General features: G+C 38.8%; 1 protein-coding gene across 23 annotated transcripts in view; it reads left to right on the forward strand.

Annotated features, from left to right (window-relative positions):
- CLASP1 (cytoplasmic linker associated protein 1) overlaps positions 1-24,716 on the forward strand; it is a 267,481-nt gene that overhangs the window by 110,540 nt on the left and 132,225 nt on the right. For all 23 annotated transcript variants that reach the window (XM_049097164.1, XM_049097165.1, XM_049097167.1 and 20 more), the window contains exon 8: positions 4,965-5,032. In XM_049097164.1, the coding sequence (XP_048953121.1) occupies positions 4,965-5,032 (68 nt within the window). The remainder of the gene's footprint in view (positions 1-4,964; positions 5,033-24,716) is intronic.

Consider the following 24,716-nt stretch of genomic DNA (forward strand, 5'->3'; position numbering starts at 1 on the left):
TTTTTGCTTTCAAGATTTTCTCTTTGTCTTTTCTTCCAGCAGTTTGTTCCTCTTGTCTCTAGGTTAGGATCTCTTCAAGTTTATCCTATTTGGAGTTTGTTGAGTTTCTTGAACATGTAGATTAAAATTTTATATTAAATCTGTGAGGTTTTTGGCCTTTTTTCTCCATATAGTCTGTCCTGTATTCTTTCTCCTCTCCTTCTGGTATTCCCACTATATGTATGTTGGTATGTTGGTATTATAATAACATGACCTCTTAGGCTCTGTTCTTTTTTTTCCCGTTTTTTTTTTTTTCTGTTTGTTTGTTTCTCAGGGTATTGTCAACTGATGCATCTTCAAGTTTGCAGTTTTTTTTCTTCCCCCAGTAAAAATTTGTTGTTGAACTACCCTGTACATTTTTTTAAGTTTTTATTTATTATTATTTTAAAGATTTTATTTATTCTTAGAGACAGAGAGAGAAGGGCAGAGACACAGACAGAGGGAGAAGCAGGCTCCATACAGGAAGCCTGATGTGGGACTCGATCCCGGGTCTCCAGGATCACACCACAGGGGCTGCCCGATTTTATTTTTTAATGTAATCTCTAGACCCCACATGGGACTCGAAACCACAGCCCAGAGATCAAGGATTGCATGCTATGCCAACTGAGCCAGCCAGCTACCCATCTAATGAATTTTTTATTTTGGTTTTTGTACTTTTCATTTCTAGAATTTCTTTGTGATTCTTATGTTTTCTGTTTCTTCATTGACACTCTCTCTTTGGTGAGACATTGTTCTTATACTTTAGTTCTTTTCAACATATTTATGATAGTTGATTTCAAGTATCCATCTAGTAAATTCAATGTTTGGGCTTCCTTTAAGGATAGTTTATGTTGACTAATTTTTTTTTTCTTGCATGGGCTGTATTTTCTTGTTTCTTTATTTGTGCAATTTTTGGTTGAAACTGGTCATTTACAATAATCTATTGTGACAACTTTGGAAACCACATTTGGTCTCTCCAGATTTTGGTGGTGGTGTTTGTTGTTTTTGTTGTTCCTTACTTAAGTGATTTTTCTGAACTAATTCCATGGGATCTGTATTTTTTTTTTTTTTTTTTTTTTTAATGTGTGTGGCTACTGACGTTTCTGCTTGGTTAGCTTAGTATTCAGCTAAGGATTAGAGATTTCCTTGAATGCCTCCAACCGATAAATCTTTAGCCTTTGCTGCAACATATATACAACATATCTGTGTATGTTGGGGGATGTTTTCAGGGTTCTGGCAGGCAGTTTGTACATCTCTACCTTCCCCTTTACTGCCTGCTTGGGCAGAGCTCAAGGTCAGCCAGACATGAGACCTTAGTGTCGTGTTAGATCTTTCCTCAGGCTTTCTTATAGTCTTGCACATATACATAGCCTTCCAGATTCCCAGGAATATGTCAGATTTTTTTCGGAGTTCCCTGTGAACATCTCATTCTCCACTTTTCTTTGTAAGTATTTTGGTTGGTGTCTTTGCTCCAGTTTTATCATCTCGGGCAACTCCCATTGTTAAACAGTTGTTGCTGATTCTTTTTGATCGTGGCTTCAAGGAAAAGAGTCTCTTCCACTGAGAGCGCTATGAATCAGGTAAAATAAAACCCTATGAATGGGTGTTCTAGGGTATGCCAGACAGGAGAAATAATTACAGTTCTTTTAGAATGGGGATTTTTATGGCACTCCAAACTTGTTCAGCTTCTTCCAGTGGCCTCAAAACTGCTGGTTTTCAAACTATCATGATTGTGATGCTGTTGATTTTTAGCAGGTGAGTTGAAGATGGAAATAAGACCTAGCAAAACAGTGAAAAGCTTGTCCTTACCAAGATTCAGTCATTTTTCTTGCAGAGTGCTCCTTGGATTGTTGCAAGCCTTTGTTTAATTTCCAGAGTGTGAAAAACTTGATTTTGACAGTGTTTTTCTTTGCTTCTTTAGAGGAGCAGATTTTCAGAGGTCTGTATTCTGTCATTTTGAAGGGCTCCTTACCTGTTAGCTTTTATAATTGCAGTATTTTCTTTATCCTCTTGGAAGTAATAATGACATATTTTAAAAACTTCCCATTGCCTCTTCCTTCCTCTGTGTTGTGGTTTTGGAGTATGTGTTTGTCCACCTTGGTCTCTTTCACTTGAAAAAGCTTTGCTCATGTATCTTTGAATGCTTGGTTGTCTGCTCATATTTAAAAGTAGTAGACTAAAAAGCCAATTAAAAGCTCTGAGTATATGGGTAGTTTGTTGATTGTGAGCATACTAGTATTTGCATTTAGGGAAATTATTTTAATTTAAAAAATTTAAAACAATTTTTAATTACTTATTTAATTAACTTATATTTTTTGGAGAGAGGGAGGGAGTGAGAATGATCCAGGGTTAGGGGAGCATATGGAGAAGGGGAGAGAGAATCTTGAGCAGGCTCCACTCCTAGCGCAGAGCCCAACATGGGGCTCGATTTCAATGATCCTGAGATCATGATCTGAACTGAAATCAAGAGGCGGACACCCAACCAGCTGAGCCACCCAGGAGCCCCTATTTCTAGGAGAAATAATTAGATCTAAATCTTACAATAAAATAAACACCAATTGGATGGAAGAGTTGAATATAAATTTTGAATTTAGAAAAAACAAGGGAAAATGGTGTTAGTTATTTGTCACATTTAAATTTGGCATCCAGAGATTTACAAACATGAAAGAAAAATTGGTAGCTTCAGAGAGTTAGTTATACGTTCAGTGTCTTCGAATGTATAAAACTCACCTTTTTAGGTTTGTGTAGATTTGTTGGCTCCAAAGAGGCATTTTGTATTGCTGTATTCAGAGCTAGCAGACAAAAGCCATTCCTTAGGAATACCTTGTTGGTGACTAGACTGTCCTGAAGCCAGGTTTACTGATCTCTTGTAAAGAGCCCCTGTATAGACATTGCTGAGCAGAAAATGAGGCAACTAGAGAGACAGGAGTATAACTAGAGGGAAAGGCATGCCTGCCTTAGGGAATTCTGAATTAAAGTACAGGTACCAAAAATAGTAATCTTTTGAACGTTCTCATACCAAGTTGTTTGAGCCTGCTAATTGTGGATAATGTGGCCCTATTGAGTAGACATTACCACAGAGAGAGCATTTGCAGATTCTTCCACAGTGACCATTGATAATGGTGACTACTCTACCAACAACAGATGAAATATTTGCCCCTCACAGTAATTTTAGGAACCAGGCTAGAGGTATACCTTGTCGCTAACTTGCAAACTGGCAGGCATGCTCACGTCAGAGGGTGTAGTTGTGACACAATAAAGTGGTAAGTTGGTCAGGGCATGCCCTGGCAACCTGTGTAGTGATATTACTTATGTGCTTTGTAAGGCACTGGAGATCTTTGGTGCTTATAAAAGGGAAGGTGATGGAAACATCCTAAGAAATTGATTCTAAGGCATTTTTCCAGATCTTTAGTAACCTTTGGATTTGAAAGTGAGTTTTATTCCTATCTGGTCCTGAGATGACAAGATTTTTGTAATTCATTGCCAACTTTTGACTGGTAGTAGCTGCCTGGAGCGGCTTTGAGGAGTTTGAGGCTACATCTGGGCTTACATGGAAAGATGTGCAAAAAAGATTGATATCTGGCATGGAACGAGAAGGGGGGGAAAGGCAGTATGTCCGTCTCCTTCATCCCCTTCATTTTACTGCTCTTTGCTGATGTGTACTTTGGCTCCCCCATTACTTAGAATGTGACATTCTAAGTAGAAAAGAATGAAATAGGAGCTTTAGAAGTTAAGAACTTCACACACTCACCATCTGGCCAGCTCAGGGCTGGACTCAGTGAATGAACTATGAATGAATGAAGGCCAGTAGAAACCTAGTTTCCATAGTGAGGGCAGGAACAGGATTCATGCAGTGATGTCACGCTCCTGCATGACAGTGTTTGGTGCTTATGGAACACCAAAAAGTATCTAGTTCCCATCCCTGTCCTGAAGGAGAGTCCATTCTAGTTTTGCAGAAAAAACAACATGTTTGAACTGATTAGAGCTTGTATGACAGGAGAGTTTGTAAGCAAGTGGTAAAATTTCTTGTCCAGTCCCTGAAATGGGACAAACTTATGTTTGAATGCAGAAGTACATTGCTTTGTACTTTCAGCCTTTACACTTATTCCAATGTATCTGTGTTTTGCTTGAGAAAGCCTGGTTTATTCTTGAATTCTTCCACTAGGCAAATTAGCACCCCTCTGCCTCAACCTACCCCCAACTTCTCGCTCATTTATGGGTGTCACTAGGATGGAATATTTTGACTGGTTAAGAAGTTTTATTTCAATTTAATTGTCAAGGTGACATTGATCCATTAATAGGAAATGTCATGTAGGTTTTTTTCAGTTAACGATTATCTAGTCACAGTGTTTCTAGATATCAAATTAGTCTAGTGTTTCTAGAGAAATTATAGCATTTTTGAATTAAGCATAAGTCACAGAGAGCCTTTATATTGTAGTGTCAATACATTTTGAAAATCTTTATTCTAAGCAATCAATAGTCTGTGCTTAGAAATAGGAGAAACATGCTTTTCATAATGTATACATGTTGTCTAGAGCTGTCACTACATTTAATATAATGTCTGAGAGCACATGCTCTGGATTCTTACTCTCAGGGCTGCCATCTCCACCCTAAGTCACTCTGTTACCCTAAGTAAGTTACTTGGTCTTGATTTTCTCATCTGTAAAATGGAGAAGACCATAATCTCTTATATGGCTGTCATAAGGATTAATTGAGGTCTTTCAGAGAGAGCCATAAGTCAGTGCTTGATCTATAATAAGTGCCCGATTATTGTTGGGTGTTTTAATGTTATTAATGTAGTTATTGTTTTTGTTATTAGGTGGGTTTGTATCATCGATTTTTTTTTCTTTTTAGAGTGTGACTCAACTTCACATTAGTGTTTTAATATAATTGTATATGTGATAGTTAACTGTTTCTATATATACATGTATTTTTTTTTCATACAGGTTGAATGTAATTTTTACAAAATTTGATGAAGTCCAAAAATCTGGAAACATGATACAATCAGCAAACGGTGAGTAGAAAAAGCAGCCGTTCTATTTTTGCTTCTTCAGTTTTAGGTCAGTAATAACTTATGCTCTTTCTGAACAGCTGAATTTGATATCTTGAACAGTTTCTAGGTCCAAAGATTTAACTTCATTTACCCACTTTCCCAGGCCAAAAACTGTGGGGTTGTCATTGACTTTCTTTTGTACCCCACATTGAATTCATGAGCTAATCTTGTTGGCTTTCTTTTAAAAGTATGTCCGGAATCCTGGGGATTCTGACTGTAGCTGCTGCTTTGGCTCTTCTCCTAGTGCAAGTCCTTGTGGTCTTTTATCTGTGCTCTTGCAGTGGCCTCCTGACCAGTGTCCTTGCTGTTAGTCTCCCCAAACACCTACAGGCTGTTTGTCACAGCAATCAGAGTAATCCCTATATTTTTATTATTTTTAATTAAATTTTTTTTTTAAGTAGTCTCTACGCCCACCGTGGAACTTGAACTCATTACCCTGGGATTGAGTCGCATGTTCTGTCATCTGAGCCAGCTAGGTACCCCCTAGACGAATCCTTTTAGAATGTAATGTGCTGTTAATATTCTGCTCAGAATCCTCCAGAAGTTTTTTGTCACATAGAGACTGCAGTTTAGTGGTTCATCATGGCCCACCAGGCCTGCACATGAGCCGATGCTGACCACCATTCTGATGTCACCTGATGCTCTTCCCCAAAGTTCTTTGCGCTCCAGTCCTATTGATCACCTTGCTAATTTTGAACATTCCAAGTTTCTCCTGCTTCAGGGCCTTTGTGCTTATGACTCTTTTTCTGCTTGAAACCTTTGTCTCCTGGGTATCTCTATGGCCCTTCTCATTCTATCCACATCTCGGCTATAGACACACTTCATTACCCAGGCCAGCTGGTATAGCACAAACAATGTTCTAAGGGAACTCTGTGCCTTCATTCTGTTCAGTGTTCCTTCTTTTATCCTGATGCCTCAAAAGGTCCCTGGTATGTGGTACAGGTATGCAATAAATATTGTTGAATAAACAAGCAGAATAATAATTGAGACTTGAATTGTGACTTCAGGTTTCTGGTACTTATATTCCTTTTACTACACGTTGTGATGATGTTTGAGGACAAGTGGATATTTCTTCTGATTCCAGAAGAGGAAGAGAAGACAAGTGAATTTTGTGTATGAGTGTGTATGAGTGAAGTCCTTGCAAAGCAGTTGCCACCAACAACATTTTTAACTTTGGGATACCTCATTCATTGCATCATAGCAATTTCTGAATTGCTAGGGATCTTAGATCACAGCATAGCTGTCAAAGTTTGAATATCTTGAGGTTGTAAAAAAAAAAGTCGGTCACTTTGGGGAAAGTCACTTCTAGTACATAAGGGTTGAACCAGGAACAAGATCCAGGTCTTTTAAGTCCTGCTCTGCTCTGTACCTACCATTTTCAGTATTACTGAATTTGTCTTTGCATAGTATGTTTCTTAAAAAATGCTTAAGGAGTTCTAAACATGCTTTATTAATCCCTCTTATTTCTCTTTCATATGTTTATAAAAACATAACAATATTAAAAGGCTAAAAAAATACTTAACTATAATTCTGCTATCACCAATTAATCAGTGTTCATTTTTTCATATTTACTTACAATTCATTTTTCTGTAACTGTATAATTTATATATAATTTTATCATGGCATAATTTCTGTACATTGCCCCCTACTTTTTTGTTTTTTAAATATTTTATTTTTAAGCAATCTCTGTACCCAACATGGGACTTGAACTTACAACCCTGACATCGAGTCACATACTCTAGTGACTGAGCCAGGCAGGCGCCCTGTGCTTGTATATATTCTTTTATATGTGCTTTAATAGGGTATCAATGATAGAGGTAGGACCAGAACTCTGGCCATGGAGTTATGCTCCAGTGATGAGTGGTGTTGATGGTGTGCATGGGCAGAGCTACCCAGCTAGTCAGTTGCTAGATAAATGCTTTAAAGTTCTGGGTAAAGAGGTAGTGGTGTTGGCTGAAAACTTGAGTTTGTGCTTTATAGTCCATGTTATAAATTATAACTGAAACAGAATCTCATTATAATGCTGGCACTGAGGAGAAGATCCACACCTATGCTGGAGGCCTTGCCCAGGAGAGCGCATGTATATTCTCTTGAGTTTTAATGAACATGACACATGATTTAATCAAGGCTACTAAAATCCTGTGGCATTGGGTGTGTTGCAGCAGCATTTTATTCTACACCTCCCTGTGTAAATATTGCCCCTGTATCTCCATATATGTACGTGGTAAAGGGATAGGATTGGGAAGGAAGATAGATTGTTTTTTTAGGCGTCTGTGTAAATAGCAGATGGTAAGGAAATCTTAAGACTTGTTGGAGGCCTTAAAACTTCAACTTTCTATACTACTATCTATAAGTAGTATGAGTTTTTAATTATTAGAACCAAAACAGAATCACCTAAAGGGATATATATAAAGATTTTAGAATTCTTAACCTGAATAAGTTTGGTCTCTTGATGGTAACTTTGAGAGACTTGTAAGATGTTCAGTAACTGTCAGAAGCAAACCACCTGATTTCCTTCTTTGCTTGAGTCATTTGGATAGCATAGAGAAACCACAGTTGGAACATAATAAATCCCTCCTCTAATTTTTGTTTTTTTGGTCCACTGACTCCTAGTATAACCAGTTTTTGAACTCCTCTGCACCATTGATTGCTCTACTTCTCAACTCTCTACCCTCTGCTGTCTCTAGTGTGCTGCTTATATAGGTAGACTGTGACCATTCTGAATTTTTCCTGTTCTTAGAGTTTTTATAGATACCGTGGCATTATCTGCATAGATAAGTCATCTGCAAATAGGAGTAGTTTTATCTCTTTCAGATTTGTATACTTTGTATTTTTTTCCCTTGCCTTATTGTACTGGCTAGAATTTCCTCCTCTATGTAAAGTACAAGTGGTGAAAGTAGACATCCTTACCTGGTTCCCAGTCTTAGGTCTTTTATAACAAAGTGTGATGTTAATTGTAGCTTTTTTGTAGGTGTTCTTTGGCAAGATGAGACGTAGTTCTCATCTATTCCTATTTATGTAAGTTTTTATTAGAAGTGAGTGTTGGATTATTTTGGGGGGAAATCATCAGCATATTTTATTTTTTAAAGATTTTATTTATTTATTCATAAATAAATGAGAGAGAGAGAGAGGGAGGCAGAGACACAGGCAGAGGGGGAAGCAGTCTCCATGCAGGGAGCCTGATGTGGGACTTGATCCTGGGACTCCAGGATCACACCCTGGGCCGAAGGCAGGCACTAAACCACTGAGCCACCCAGGGATCCCCCTCATCAGCATATTTTAAATATTGAGATAAACCTATACCAAAAATTTACTTTTTAAAAGTATATAATTCTGTTTGTGTGTGTGTGTGTGTGTGTATTCACAAAATTGTGCAATTATCTAATTTCAGAATATTTTTATCACCCCCAAGAATACCTATGACCATTCACACTCCTTAATTCCTTCTCCTCCCAGTCCCTCACAACCTACTTTCTGTCTCGAGGGATTTGCCTATTCAGGACATTTTATATAAATGCAGTTATACAACATATGGCTTTTTATGTATTGCTTCTTTTACTTAAATATTGTTTTCTGGATTCACTCATGGGGATAGCATGTATCAGTACTTCATTCCTTTTTATGGCTGAATAATATTTCACTGTTGTATAGATATACCACCTTATGTTTATCCATTCACCAGTTGATGGACATTTGGGTTGTTTTTACTTTTTGACTGTTGTGAACAATGCTACCATGAATATTTATTTGCCTGAAAGTTTTTATGTGAGATGTTTTCATTTCTCTTATGTATATACCTTGCAGTGCAATAGTTGGCTCATGTGGTAACTCTGTGCTTTTAACATTTTTGCCTAACTGGCACATTATTTTCCAAGTAGCTGCACCATTTTACATTCTCATCATCAACGTATGAGAATCATAATTTATTCATATTTAAGCCAATACTTGTTATTGTCTGTCTCTTTGATTATAGGCGTCTAGAGGGTGTGAAGTGTTGTCATTATGGTTTTGATTTGTGTGTTTCCCTAATGATGCTGACCATTTTTTCATGTGCCTGTTGACCATTTGTACATCTTTGGAAAAATCTCTATTGAAGTCCTTTGTCCTTTTTATTAAGGGTTGTTCATATTTTTATTTTTTTTTAATTGAAGTATGGTTGATGCAGCGATACACTAGTTTCAGGTCCACAGCATAGTAATTTCACAACTCCATATATTAATGCTATACTCAACACAAGTATAGCCACCATCTGTCACCATACAGTGCTTTTTATAGTATTATAGACTATACTCCTTATGCTGTACCTTTCATCCCTGTGACTTACTCATTCCATTACTGGGAGCCTGTACCTTCCATTCCCCGTCACCCATTTTGGCCATTTTCCCACCCTGTTCCTCTGGTAACCATCAGTTTGTCTTCTGTATTTATGAGTCTGTTTCTTTTTGTTTCTGTGTTCATTCATTTGTTTGATTTTTTTTTAGATTCCACATGTAAGTAAAATCATATAGTATCTGTCTTTCTGTCTGACTTGTTTCACTTAGCATAATACCCTTAAAGTTCATTTATGTTGTTACAGATGGCAAGATCTCATTCTTTTTTATGGCTGAGTATTATTCTGTTGTGTGTATGAGGATACACAGAAACACATACACCCCTCCCCATCTTCTTTATATATTCATCTGTCGATGGACACTTGGGTTGCTTTCATATCTTGGCTATTATATATTTTTTTAAAATGTTTTTAATTTATTTATGATAGTCACACAGAGAGAGAGAGAGAGAGGCAGAGACACAGGCAGAGGGAGAAGCAGGCTCTATGCACCGGGAGCCCGACGTGGGACTCGATCCCAAGTCTCCAGGATCGCGCCCTGGGCCAAAGGCAGGCGCTAAACGGCTGCGCCACCCAGGGATCCCACATATCTTGGCTATTATAAATAATGCTACAATAAACATAGGGGTGCATGTATCTTTTTGAATTAGTGTTTTTGTTTTGTTTCAGTGAATAGTAGTAGAATTGCCAGGATCATATGGTATTTCTAATTTTTTTGAGGAGCCTTCATATTTTCCACAGTGGCTGCACAAGTTTTACATTCCCATCAATAGTACACAAGGGTTCCTTTTTCTCTGCATCCTTGCCAGCACTTGTTATTTCTTATCTTTTTGATTGTAGCTATATGATGACAGGTGTAAGGTAATATATAATTATAGTTTTGATACGTGTTTCCCTGATGATTTGTGATGTCGAGCCACCTTCTCATGTGTCTCTTGACCATCTATATATCTTTGGGAAAATGCCTGTTCAGGTTCACTATCCATATTTTAATTAGGTTGTTTAGGTGGTTTTGGTATTTGGTTGTATAAGTTCTCTATATATGTTGGATATTAACTCTGTATTGGATAAAGCATTTGCAGATATCTTTTCCAATTCAGTAGATTGCTTTTTTGTTTTGTCAGTGGTTTCCTTTGTTGTGTGAAAGTTTTCTATTTGATGTAGTCCTGATAGTTTATTTTTGCTTTTGTTTCTCTTTCCTGAGGAGACATAATCTATAAAAATGTTGCTAAGGTTGATGTCTAAAAATTACTGCCGGTGTTTTCTTTTATGAGTTTTATAGTTTTCAGGTCTCACATTTAGGTCCTTAATCCATTTTGAGTTTATTTTTGTGTATAGTGTAAGAAAGTGGTTCAGTTTTATTCTTTTGCATGTAGCTGTCCTGTTTTCCCAACACCATTTATTTTGTAGTTTCAAGTTTTTATTTAAATTCCAGTTAGTGAACATACAGTGTAATATTAGTTTCAAGAACAACACTGTTTATTGAAAAGACAGTCTTTTCCGAATTACAGTTTTGCTTCCTTTGTCATAGGTTAATTAACTATATAAACATTGGTTTATTTCTAGGCTCTCTATTCTGTTCCATTGATCTATAGGTCACTTTTTGTGCTGGTACTGTACTGTGTTGACTATCATATCTTTGTAGTATATCTTGAAATCTGGAATTGTGATACCTCCAGCTTTGTTCTGATTTTTCCTGATTGCTTTGGCTGTTTAGAGTCTTTAGTTGCTCCATACAAATTTTAGGATTAATCTAATTTTGTGAAAAATGCTATTGGTATTTTGACAGGGGTTGCATTGAATCTATAGATTTCTTTGGGTAATATGGATACCTTAACAATATTAATTCTTCTAACCCAGGAGCATGGTATATTTTCATTTGTTTGTATCATCTTTGGTTTTTATTATCAGGGTTTTACAGTTTTCAGAGTACAGGTCCTCACCTTCATAAGTGCATTCCTAGGTATTTTTTTCTTTTCGGTGCAATTGTAAATTGAATGGTTTTCTCAATTTCGTTTTCTACTGTGTTTTTGGTATTTAGAAGTGCCACAGATTTTTGTATACAAATTTTGTGTCCTGCAAACTTTACTGCATTCATTTATAAGTTCTAATAGTTTTTTGGGGGATAGTCTTTAGAGTTTTCTATCTGTAGTATCATGTCTGCAAAAAGTGACAGCTTACCTTTTCCTTACCATTTTGGATGTCTTTTATTTCTTTTTCTTGTCTGATGGCTGCCCAAAAGCCCATTTTTATTTTATTTTATTTTTATTTTTATTTTTATTTTTATTATTTTTAAAGATTTTATTTATTTATTCATAGAGACCCAGAAAGAGACAGAATGAGAGAGAGGCAGAGACACAGGCAGAGGGAGAAGCAGGCTCCATGCAGGAAGCTCGATGTGGGACTCAATCCCGGGACTCCAGGATCATGCCCTGAGCCTAAAGCAGGTGCTAAACTGCTGAGCGACCCAGGGATCCCCCTGCCCATTTTTAAATTGGTGTTTGTCTTTTTGCTGTTGAGCTATAAGAACTCTTTATATATTCTGGATATAAGACTCTTATTGGATATAGGATTTGTAAATATTTTTCTCTGTTCTCTGGGTTGTCTTTTATAGTTTTTTGGTATTTAAAAGTTTTTAATTTTTATGAAATTTGTCATTTTTTTGTTGTTACTTGTAAACAGTAACCCTCTTTTGAATAAGAAAAACTCGATTTGAGCTAAGTTCAAAGAAATTTAATGTAATAGCAGTACTCGGAGGGAAGAGAAGGGTTTCATTGTGGGTTCTATTAACATGTTCAAAATTAGGTTGTTCTAAGTTGTATAATTGAGTATGTTTATGTAAAACCCATGGACTTAATTTTTTTTAAAAGCAGAATTGTGACTAAAACAGTAATGGGAAAGCAGCTCTGAGTAGCAATTGGAGAGGAGAGTCCTATCTGTAATAGAACACTTCATCTTTGTAGGATTCTTTTTTGTTGCTAGGTTACCCAGAGGCCTTTCAGCTTTGAATGGCAAGAATATGGGAGTTAAAAATATGTTGTTTTATAGATGTTTTTCTTTTTTTCCATCTGCATATAATTAGCAAACCCCTTGAAGCAAAAATTACAGTTTTGCCTTCCATGGGTTTCAAAAAGCAAATTATTTTCTATGTAAGTCTTTTTCTTAATCATGCAGATGTGCTTATGCTCACAGGAGAATTGGATTTTCAGCATGAAAGAGCCAGTAATTATAGACTAGTCAGTGTCCTTTATCTGCGTCCACTTAATGATCTTTAATTAGATTTGATTGAAGTGAGGCCCAGGGACATTAATTTGGTTAAAAATGTGCATGCTTTTGAGTTTCTTGAGCAAAGCTAACATGTTTATGAGGAAAGAATGAAAGTATTATATTGGTTAAATCTCTGAAAGTTCCATAATAAACCTGTAGCTAATGAAAAAGACAAAATACTGATTGCTGACAAAACTATAAACTAGATAACAGATAATCATAAAATTATTGACTCTTACGCATATATCTAGAGCATCATTTTGCTGCCAAATGCATCCTGCCTTATGTTTCTCTACTAAAAAAAATGTGTAATTTGAAAAATGTTAGCTATCATTTCTAAGTTGTTGGAGATGAAAAGTACCTGTGCAAATCTGAAAGCGACTAGACCAATGTTGAATTATTAGGTAAGATTTGAATTGTTGCCCAGCGTAACTAGGACAAAACATTCATTTAAAGGTGAATTGAGTGTCTTCTTTGTTAAGAAGCCAAGCCGTTGTTATGTTGTGTAGCCTAAAATGAGTGATTGTGAATAAATGGATCAGGTGCTGGTAATTGGCTCCCATCCTCTCGCCTGCTTGTTTATTAGACTCTGTGTATTATAAGGTTTGGGGTTCTGGTTCAGTATCTTAGGAAAGTGTTTCCATAGTCACAGATCTAGGAATAATGTTATAAGGCTAGCAAGTACGCTGTGCTTTCATAAGGACAAGATCACCTAAAATAGCCTAGAAGAGACTGTTTCTGATACCAGTTTAAGTAGCTTAAGCTACAACGGACAGCTTCATCTTCTGTGTGGAAGTAAGGTTGCTTTTTGACATTATTCTTAATTAAGGTTTATGTTAGTAATGTTCTTCCCTGTTTTTTGCAGGAGAAAAATCAGGCAGTTGTTTAAAAAACAGTTTTTTAATACCAATTTTAAAGAAGGCTCTTTTACATGAGTAAAGTCAGATGGAGAAGGTTCACCTCCCACACAGTCCCTCTTTTAAAATAATTGCATATATATATATGTCCCTCTTTAGTGTATATACACACATATATATATATAGTCCAGGCTTTTATTTTGGAAGAGGGTGGCAGTTGCCATTGGTGCAGATCACACTGAAGAAGTCCTGTGGGTGGGGAGTTGGCTGATGCTTAAGTTGCTGTGAGTAGGTATAGCTTTCAGAGCAGTGTTTGTATTGTACCAAGATCCCTGACAATCATGACTACTGGGAAAGGTAGGCTTTCTAATACATTTTGAAATGCATTTGTAATTATTGCCGATTTGCTAGGAAATAACACATTTAGGATATTTTATAGTTGCTTTGAAAACTAAAAATTGTGGATGAAGCTTAGGAAAAGAATTGCTATGAATATTTCCATGTGGGCAGGGAGAAAAACTGTAAAATGTACAGATGTATTAACATTAGTGTTGACCTTCAAGTTCTAGGAAGAAAGAGGAAGTAGGCACAAGAAGCCAGATTAGCTGTGTTTCATGCTTTACATTTTTGTCTGCCACCCTGGTATTCGCAGTGTGTAGGTTATGAAAATCAATTATTTGTGATTACAAGACCATTTGTTACTGAATATAAGCTGTCTTGAAAGGAATCTGCTGGCCAGAAATTTCCTAAGATTTTTCAACAGTGGATAGAGAAAAAGCATATAACCCGTATCAGTGCGGGGATGCTGCTTCTGTCTGAAGAATCACTGTTTAAGGTTTTTCCTTCCCTGTAAAGACTGGCATTTTAAAAATGCAGAAATGGAACTGAAAGACTACAAAACAGAAATTGTTTTGCTCAAATCTCCAGTCTTTGCACGGAGGTTTTACCCAGGTTTTGGTAGCACCGAAATGATTTTGAGAGAACTCCACAGGAACAGGTTTGTGTTTGAAGAAAGTGCAATTGATGTGATACAAACAACCTGTATGGCTGCCTTTCCTTCTGTGGGATGGTCTTCTTGGCTGGCTTTTAATTTGTTGTCTCTCTAAAGGATATTTCCAAACTCTTCAACTGAAACAGGTATTACATAGAGTAAAATTGTGCATGATAACAAGTGTTTATCTGCCTCAGCTGTGAGGAAACTGGCACATATCCAGCTCATTTGTTCTGTGTTTATTTTGTAGAGGATTGACAAGTGTATGTATGTATCTATCTTAAGCTAACTTTGGTTAAATTTGGTGCAAATGGTCATGTTGTAAGAAGCTGCATTTCTGTTTGTTATATTTTTAAATTGAGAATTTGAAGTATACAGTGCTGGTGTTCTTTTGATTTCATACTTCATTATAGTACTCTGTATTCAGGTTAGCCACTGTGGGAGTTAAATAATTCATGTTCTGAAGTGACCTTCTTCCGATCCCTTCACTGGAGGATTTGAAAGTGTGTTTCTTCTAAGTGGCATTTGTCTTCTGTTGCTGTACTTTGGATTTTTTTTTTTTTAAACAGGACAAAATAATTCAAGAGTTGACTGTGTCATGTTAAAGGCCATGGAGAAAGCCTGTGGATTGGAGTTTAAAATAGACTGTCCTTTCGCTTGGTAATTCCTTTCAAGTTGCCTACCTCCTTAGTCACTGTTACCTGAAATGCAGCCTCGGAAGCATTGGTAACTTTTACCCTAGGGAACTGCAAATACAGTAGGAAACGAACATTACAAGCTGCTTCTTGGAGCAGTGGTTTGTTTGAATCTTCCACGATGAATAAAGGGCTCATTAACAATCTGCAAAATAAAATACCAGCCATTTTACCACAGTGGTATAGCGAGTATTTTAGTATTTTCAGAGCACTTTACTGAAGGTTTTTTAGTTGTTTCTATGATTTTCACAGCAGCTGCTTAAGGAGTAACAGGCAGGGTAGCTTTCCCACATGGACACATCAGGTTTCAGGTTTGCTATAATTGGCAAGGTGGCGAGGCAGAGAGCAGGGCACCGGGATTTTGCCTTCTTAGACTAGTCCTCCTCCTGGCAAGCTCAGTGTTTCCTCCCTGCCGTTAGGATAAACCGTTGGCTTTTTTTTTTTTCCTTTGAATCTCAAAATGTGCTACGTTCAGTAATTGTCTTAGGGAATAATTTAAAAATGAAAACATTCAAGGAGACATTAAGGACAGGCATTACAAGTTTTAAATGCCTCAGAAATGTGATGTTCCTAGTCAGTTGTTTGCCCTGCGAGAGGATGAGGGAGATAATTCTGGGAGATGAAATTATACTGTGAACATGATGATTTTGTTTCTAAAAGCACTTTGGGGGCAGCCCGGGTGGCTCAGTGGTTTAGTGCCATCTTCAGCCCAGGGCATGATCCTGGAGACCTGGGATCGAGTCCCACGTCGGGCTCCCTGCATGGAGCCTGCTTCTCCCTCTGCCTGTGTCTCTGCCTCTCTCTCTCCCTCTCTCTCTGTCTCTCATGAATAAATAAAATCTTTAAAAAAAAAAGAAGCACTTTGGCATTGCTGGAGGGGAAACTGCAGGAGAAGATGGACAAGGGTCTCATATGCCAAGCTGAGAAACCAAGATTTTGATTATAGGCCACTGACCACTCCGTTAAATTGTAAGAATTGGATTGTATGCAGAGAGACTAATACAGGGTGGCCAATTTTAATCTTACCAAATATAACAACAGGATTTAAACCAACTGTTTTTTATCTCTAGTGTCTCATAAAACCAGGACATTAACACCAATAAAGAAAATAAGATGTAATTTAGAATAAAGGATAGTACTTTAAGTGAAAAAAGTAGGCGTATGAGGAGTTTGCAAGTTTTCCCTTGTAGTTCTTTGGTGCAGACTAGTGTGAATCATCAAAAAGTATCCCCAGTCCTTGAAGTGTTTTTGGGGATTACTGGTCTGGGTGACTGGAGTGTGGGTGCACAAGTGACTTTGGGGCAGGAATGAGTAAGCATTGTGGACTTTGGGACCCCTCATCTGAATGAACACTGTGACCTGGGGTAGGCTCCCTGTCTGCCAGCCTCCATATCCTCCTGTGTGAGTTGAGGTTGACGGTTCCTGCACCACTGGGAGGAGAAAGTGAAATGGTGGGCGCAAATAATTTGATGCAGGACCTCGCCCATGAATACTCTCCTACGTAATAGAGGGACACAGTCCACTGTGGCAGCATCTGAGGATATGATGGGAGGTAGATATTGGACCTATGTTTAAAATGATACGGTTGACCTTTTTGCATAGATACGGAAACTCTCTTAAAAACAGGATGAAGTATCAGATGTATAATGTCCCTTAAAAAGAAACTGCCCCCCCAGTGCCCCCAGATTATGGTTTAGTAGAGCTTTTCAGGAAATGGCTGATTCTAGGACCAGGCACAGGGACACTATACAGAATAAGCCCGTTGCATGTTGTCATGCCAGAAAGTAAGAGTGCTCCAGAAGCAAAGCATCATTTTAGATGCTTGGGTTGTGACAAAAGGATCCAGGAATCAACTGAGAGATTTCCAGTGGCCACAACTAGAACACTGAGCAATAAAATAAGATGATATTGGATTATAACTGACAGTATAAAATAAATATCAATGAGTCCATACTGATAAAAACAAATGATTCAATAAATATGTAAGTGGAGGGAGAAGAAACAAATCTCTGTAGAATTGTTCCAAATCAATTTGTGTAGCTACTTCACCGTAGAGGTGGAAAGCCCAGGTTCCCATCCTTCCAGAGAGAACAGCATGGACAAGAGGGAGAAGAACTTTTCAGTGGAGAAATCTGGCAAGCACCACCTCGGCCAGGTCATCAGAGTCAACATTAGCAAGCTTGTTGAGAGCATGTACTTTGTTTGATACAATGTGAATAGGAATGGCATTTTACCTCTGTGGCCTTCCTCCCTAAAACTTGTAAGCTCTGTCTAAATATGACAGAAACCTCAGGTAAACCCAAATGGAAGCATATGCTATAAGCTGCGGAACCAATGCTGCTCAAAATTGTCAAGGTGATGTAAAACAAGGGAGGTTGGAGAAACTGTCATCATGTGCACCTAGGGACACGTGATGACTAAATGTAGTGTGACATCCTGGGTGGGATCCTGGAATAGATAAAGGACAGTAATGAAAAAGTAAGGAACTTGTAATAAACTATGGACTTGAGTTAATCATAATGTATCCATATCGATTCATTAGTAATAATAAATACACTGACATTAGGTGTTAATAATAGGGAGATTGAGTGGGCGGGTATTGGGACTTCTCTTTTCTGCAACTCTGACACAGTCCCAATTAAAAACAAACAAACAAAAAAAAAAACAGAAATGAGTAAGGAGATTGGAAGAGAAAGTTTTTTGTTCTTATTTTGCTTTTTTCTGGTGATCATTGAAGTATTTAACCATACTCATGTGTGTATTAGTTTTGTTCTCTGAAAAAGGTTACCTAATTTATCTGGGCAGTGGAATTATTGCTTTTATTGTATTTTTAATGTGCTATGTGTTTAAAACACCTAATGTTATTTATTAAGAATTAAAATTGGAGGCAAAGAGAACCAGTTATAGAGGACTATATCAGTAACAGAAATCCACCTAAGAGATGAGAGAGACCTGAATTGGGACGACCTCAATGGGACCAGAGGAGTGTAGTGAGAGACGGTTGGAAGCAGCCCTGATCATACTTGGTGATTATTTGGGTGGTGGGCAGGGAGGACACCTCGGGAGATGGTAAGGATGTAGGAAAAGCTGAGAAGAATTATGTGTTTTGGCTTGGCTGAAAGTTTGGCTTTCAGAATTATGAAAGTTTTGGCTTGGATGGGTGGTGGTAAGACCAGTGGAAGGAGGAGACTTGGAGCGTGGCAGGTCTTGAGTGTAGGGAGATGATTATAGTTTTGGGCATTTCAACTTAGAATTTTGATTTGCATGTGGGTTTGATTCTAGTGGGTTTGTATCTTGGAGTAGACATGGGGCTGGTATTTAGAGTAAGATTAGAATGTAGGTGTTTATTCTCAACTGTCATCTTATTTCTCTGCTTTCTTATGCAGAAGGATGATTATTTGCCTCTGTGGGGTTCTTGAGAATGAAGTATTAGAGCAGAGAATGGTTGATTTGAAGGGTTGTTGCACAAGAGGCCGATAGCTCTTGGGGCAGTCACATTGAGGTGGGAAACTTTTCCAAATTTGGCTGTGAATTTTTCCAGCTGACTCACTTTTGTGCTTTCATATGGTCATAAAGAATTGGGTCATGATTGGCACAGTGATCATTAAAATGACGTTTTCATAAGAGTGCAAGGTGTATCTGAAATCTGACATTTATTACATAGGCAAATGTAAGTACTGTGGTCAAAATGAAAAAGAATATTTAATCAGTGAAAGGATACATTGTGAATTTTGTCACTGTGACATTCAGAAATTAAGGTGTTGAAATACTAGTTGTTGACTCATAGAAGTTCCCTTTTAGCTTTCATCACCAACATACAGACTATTCACAGCCCTTAGAGTTGCTAAAACTTCTTCCTTTCCTAAGAGATAGTAAAAATTTAAGTCTGAGGATGTTCACTTAAACTAAGCATCTGCACGACCTTTTGAGTACTTTTGTGAGACATAAGTATTTATATTAAAGATTTTATTTATTTGAGAGAGTGTGTATCGAGGAAGGAGGGGCAGAGGAAGAGGGGTAGAGAGTCTCAGGCACACTGCATGGTGAGTGTGGAGCCTGTCCTGGGGCTCGATTCCACAACCCTGAGATCATGACCTGATCATCCAACTGTGCTGTCCAAGTGCCCCAGAAATAAATCACAGTTTAAATGCCCTACTTTTCTCTAACTTATTACTACACAAGAGTTTGAGGTTATCATTACAGTTATTATTATTAGCAATGACCAGTTCCTGGTAGACAAAGCCATGTACCAATGTGCATTGGGGCGCCAGTCTTTACAGCTCAGCTGCCAGCCTTCTTGGTTCATGGTCTTCAGATAAATTGTTCCCATTGGAATGTACTTGACTCATCACACCCCACTTATCCTCTGGGTTTGCAGGCATCATTCTTCAGGACGCACTGGCTTGCCCAGGAATACCTTCTCTGGACCTCTGTAGCTTCTGGGAGTTTGTTTTCCAAAGGCTCACCATGCTGCCTGGCTGTCAGCTCTGAGAGTAGGGATGAGACTCTGTTTTGTTCTGAGTTGTCAGGCTCCAGCTCAGGGCCTCGCACAAGATGAGCGTTTTAAAAACATCTCCTGAATACACAAAAGTTCTATGAATAATCCTCATTATACAGATGAGAAACAGGCTCAGAGAAGTGCAATAACTTGTCTAAACTAAGAAATGTTCCCAGGATTTTTGGAGTCTGTGTGTGTCTCACCACACTCCATGCTTCCTCGCAAGGTTAGAGTCCCATGTGGGAGACTGAGCTCCAATTATTGTTTCATTTCCTTTGGGAAACTGTACACTATATAGTTGATTTCCCCCCAGTGCTAGAAATGGCCAGAACCTTTATTCAGCACGAATGAGTCCAGCTCTGAGGTCAGGAGGCTTTCACTGACCATGGGTTGGTCCCTCATGATGTGCAAGCACACAGAGGCTGCTCCCAGGTTCCCCCCAACCTGGGAGCTGATGTAACTCTATAGCCTGACCACACTCCATGAGACTACTTTTTTTTTTTTTTTTAAAGATTTTATTTATTTATTCATGAGAGACACAGAGAGGCAGAGACACAGGCAGAGGGAGAAGCAGGCTCCATGCAGGGAGCCCGATGTGGGACTCGATCCCGGGATGACCTGAGCTGAAGGCAGATGCTCAACCACTGAGCCACCCAGGCGCCCCTCCATGAGACTACTTATGTATACGGTGTCCCATCTGGCCCAGTGCTTAGTCTTTGAAGATACGTGTACCCACTGACGTTTGAAATTAAGAGGATTGATCAAGCAAGGCAGATGCACAGTTCTTGTAATTTTGTTAGAATGGGTTTCATGGATTCTTCTGAGAGCCAGGGTTAATAAGGTTGAATAGGTGTATACATTTGGTTTTTTTAAAAAGTGAAATTGGGAAAAAACCACCATTGAAAGCTTTTTTTTTTTCTTTTAAAATCCATTTTTAGCATCTTCGGTTTACTTGGGTTTATTTCTACAGGAATGAAAATGGTGCTTCACACTGTAGCCAGTGATAAGCAGGTCAGGCCACAAGAAGCTGTGGGTTAGCTTTCTGCATATGCTGCCCTGTGGCCTTGAGCCTGGACCCAAGTGTCAGGAATTTGTGGCACCTTTTCAAAGAGGAAGAATAACCTCCTGGGAGGACCTCTTTTCCTGATGTGAAAGAGTGACATCTACCCTGGTGCTTTAATCAAAGACATTCTTTTGCCTCATTGTTCATGGTAAATTGGACCCTCCCTCTTACCCTTTCTCTCCTCCTACTAAATTCCCAGTCCATGACAGAGAGGCCTGAGTAATCCTCCTCCCCTTCGTGGATGAGTGATAGTGCTACAGAATAATTTGGCCTTTCCTGAACCACCCTGTCCAAACTTTGTCACTGCCCCCTGTGAGATTTTTCCTTCCTCTGTTCCAGGACACTGTTCTTCACCTGCATCCCCCTTTCACAGATCTGTGTTAGCAGACGTTCACTCTTGGAACTGGAAGTTACCTGTGGGCAGTTAGCATGCATTCTTACTGTACTCCCAGGCCCTAGCAAAGTGCCTGAAAGCTAGTGGATCCTCATGCATTTATTGAATGAATAGACAAAGGAAGGAGGTAGTTATCCAAGACAGGCAGCAACTAGCCTGCTGTTCCTTCCATTAATCACCTTAGCTGTTTTTTTCTCTAAGTGAATTAATGCTTTGCTCCTGAACTTAGAGCTTCAGAAAGACAATCTCTTGTCTCCTTTCCATTTCTGGTTTCTTTCCTTTCCTTCCTGCCTCTTTTCTTCCCTGTGCCCCACTCTTTCCTCATGTAAGTTTCCCTTTCCCAGCCTCCTGCCCTGCAGGTAAGGAGCTCATTACCTAATGGAAGAAGTCTGTGACGGGGGTCCAGGACCCTTGCCTTATTACCTGGTTTGCCCAGAAGTGCCCTGCAAGATCGTGTTCGTGCCCAACAAGGCTGACTTTGACAGGCAGACAGAGGGGAGGATAGGATGTCAGTGCTCACAAATTAGGTGTGAAATACTGGTCATCTCTGGCATAAATTGGGCAATATGATTTTTATATTAGGAGTGCTGTGGGAAGCCATTGCAAAGGTAATGGTGAGCGGACCTTCGTGGTTGGCCGAGATAGTGGGCATGTGAGTGTGGCACACTCAATTGACTTTACTCTTAGAGCTGGAAAACAAGCAGTTGATCAGTGTGAAAAAAGTTACCAGACAAGTAACTTCAGTAATATGCCTATAATTAACAAAAATCTCTTTGAGGATGTCCTGTACCTTTATGTCATACAACTGTTTACCTGTACTTTCTCCCCTTAAAAAGACATTTGCTCGGAACCTCCATGCTTCTGATAACCTCCCTGAAGCTTACTTTTGCTTGCTTACCGTTTGTAGTGTGCAGTTGCATGGCCTCTACTCGTGGCCATGCATCAGAATGTCTTACAAGCTCTTAGCTGGCACATACTCAATCTGGATCATTCTCTAGACAAATAACAGCAACAAACTTGAGCGCTATTTACAATTAATGGTACCCTAATGTAGTTAAAGAATTTTAGAAAGCTAACTACTTTGAAATTTTGAAACAAGTTATTCTTGATTTATATTACTTTTTGCTTTGTAATTATATAAATAATTACGGCAGTGGGAACTCCAGGTAGCTGTTGGAGCAGGTTCAGTAAAAGACACTACCACATTAGCAGTAAATTTGTTTGAAGTCTGTGTTTTATAGTTATCCTAAAGCCCTATTTTTTATGAAATAGAAAATCAACTAGTATGACTTATGATTTTTCAAATTATAACACTGGAGTCACTCAGATTTGAATGAACATTGAACTAAACAAACAAACAGTAATAGTTGGAGAAAATACAACAGACTCGAATCTTGATGCATTTACTCAGAGATATTTACTAGGAAAGATCTCTTTCTTAAAACAAGACTTTAATGATTTCTTCACTACGGTGGTTAATTTTTCCTTAGAATCTCTTTTTGAACTCTCCTGAGCTTGACTGATCTGTTTCATAGGTTTCAGTGTAGACTTTGATAATCTTGTTTCTGAGGAGAAAAGCCTAAGAAGTGGCTAAAATCTCATGGCCAAAGAGTAGATGAGTCAGTAGTGAATTGATTAAATTCACTTTCTGTCAGGTACTGTGCAGGAGGCTAAAGCAGGATACAGAAAGGCATGAGGACTTTGATCCCAGAACACCTTTGACATCTAGAAGAAAGTTATATGTATGGCCAGTTACTTTAAGCCTTTCCTTCCTTCCTTCTCTTCCTCCAGCTGCTGAACTTTGGCTTAGGTGACTAATAGAGGGGGCAACAGGATGGTCCCAGCCCTGCCATCTAGCAGGCAAAAGAAGCAGGAGAAGGTCTTTTGGGGAAGGTTCTTTCTGCTTTTGTCTTACCCTGAATCTTTCCAGAGTTTAAGGCAGTAAGGATAGTTTATTCCCACCTTCCCTCATTCCCCCTCTGGGGATGTCTTTGATGCTCAGAATATTAGTGGTTTCTTTGTGTTCCCTTCCTTTTGGTTTGGTTCCAGGGGCAAATTTATAGTCTTTCTGAGGTTGGTTGGGAGATACTCTTCCTCAAGATTGACCTGTACATGATTATGGCTGTATTGCTGTAGGATTCTTTCCTCTGGGGGAAGGTATAGTGTTAACAGGGTTTTTGTATAAAATGGGCTTACAGATTGGTCAAGAGATATTAACTTGAATAGCCCTAGCTGCTGAGCATGACTTGGGGGCCTTTGCCTCTGCCCCTTGGTACCCAAGGTAGAGGCAGTCCCAGAGTAGTGGGGCTTCTGAGACCTGGTGTGCACAGAAGGCATCTGGCTAGTTGGTTCATTTTTCCTGTCAGAAATTCCTTGTCCATCTTCCATCTCCTCAGGAATCGTCTTTGAAATTTGTTCTTTCTCACTGTATATTCATGCAGCATGGTAGTCCAAGGTGTGACTGAATTATGTCAGATGCTTGAACGTTTGAAACATCTCTCATCCCCAGTCACTGCTAAGTCCCTCAGTGCTGGACACAATAGTAGAGTGAGTCATATTGAAGCATTTGTAGGCGGGCACAGTGGATCCTCTCCGTTTATTTGGCCCTGTTCTATTTACTCTTATTCTGTATTCTTTTGAATATTCTGTGTATGCCTTTAGCAAAACATCACACTGAATCATAACAGCTGTTGGTTGTGTATGTCTGTTCCCTGTGCTGGGCTGAGTGAGAACCATGGCTTTTCTGTCTGCATCTCCACTCGCAGCAGAGTACCTGGCACACAGTCATGCTTGATAAATAAATGTTGGAAGGGGTAAAGGAAGGAGAATGCACATGCTGTGTTCTCTGTTTTCAGAAGAGGCGTCCTCTCCTGTAGCCTCCAGTGAGAGGAGGCTGATGCTTCTGGGCATCCATCCAGTTTTATTCTAGAAGTGACAAAGGGATTACTTTGAGACCAAACTACCTCTCAGCTGACCCTGTGCCCTGGACTTAAACTTCTAAGTTACAGAGAGGTGGTTTTTTTTTTTTTTTTTAAATAATTGATACCCCTTATCAGAAGCATATTTCTAGTTTAGCTTTTTTTCTTCTTCCTTCCTAAATGCCAAATTTCTTTCCTGTGACCTTGAGAAAACTGTTGTTGAGACCATCCCCAAGGCATCTTGACAGGGGGGCAGCTGGATCCTTTGCTTTTGAAGCTAGCTCTAGGGAAGGTGATTTGCTAGGCCTTCCTTTTCTCAAAAATGCCCATACAATTTTTTCTGCTGTATAACCTGAATTGTTGTATGCCTCTTAAGAGCATTTTAGAAAACATCTACTCCTAGAGGGGAGCCTGGGTGCTCAGGTGGTTAGGCATCTGACTCTTGGTTTCCGCTTGGGTTGTGATCTCACGGGTTATGAGGTTGAGCCCTGCGTCAAGCTTCACACTCAGTGGAGAGTCTGCTTGAGATTCTCTCTCCCTCTCCCTCTGCTTCAGCCCCTTCCCTCACTCATGCATGTGTGCTGCCCCACCCCCTTTCAAATAAGTAAATAAATAAATATTTTAAAAAATCT

The sequence above is a fragment of the Canis lupus genome, chromosome 19, assembly GCF_003254725.2.
Source record: "Canis lupus dingo isolate Sandy chromosome 19, ASM325472v2, whole genome shotgun sequence".
NCBI classification, from domain to species: Eukaryota; Metazoa; Chordata; class Mammalia; order Carnivora; family Canidae; genus Canis; species Canis lupus.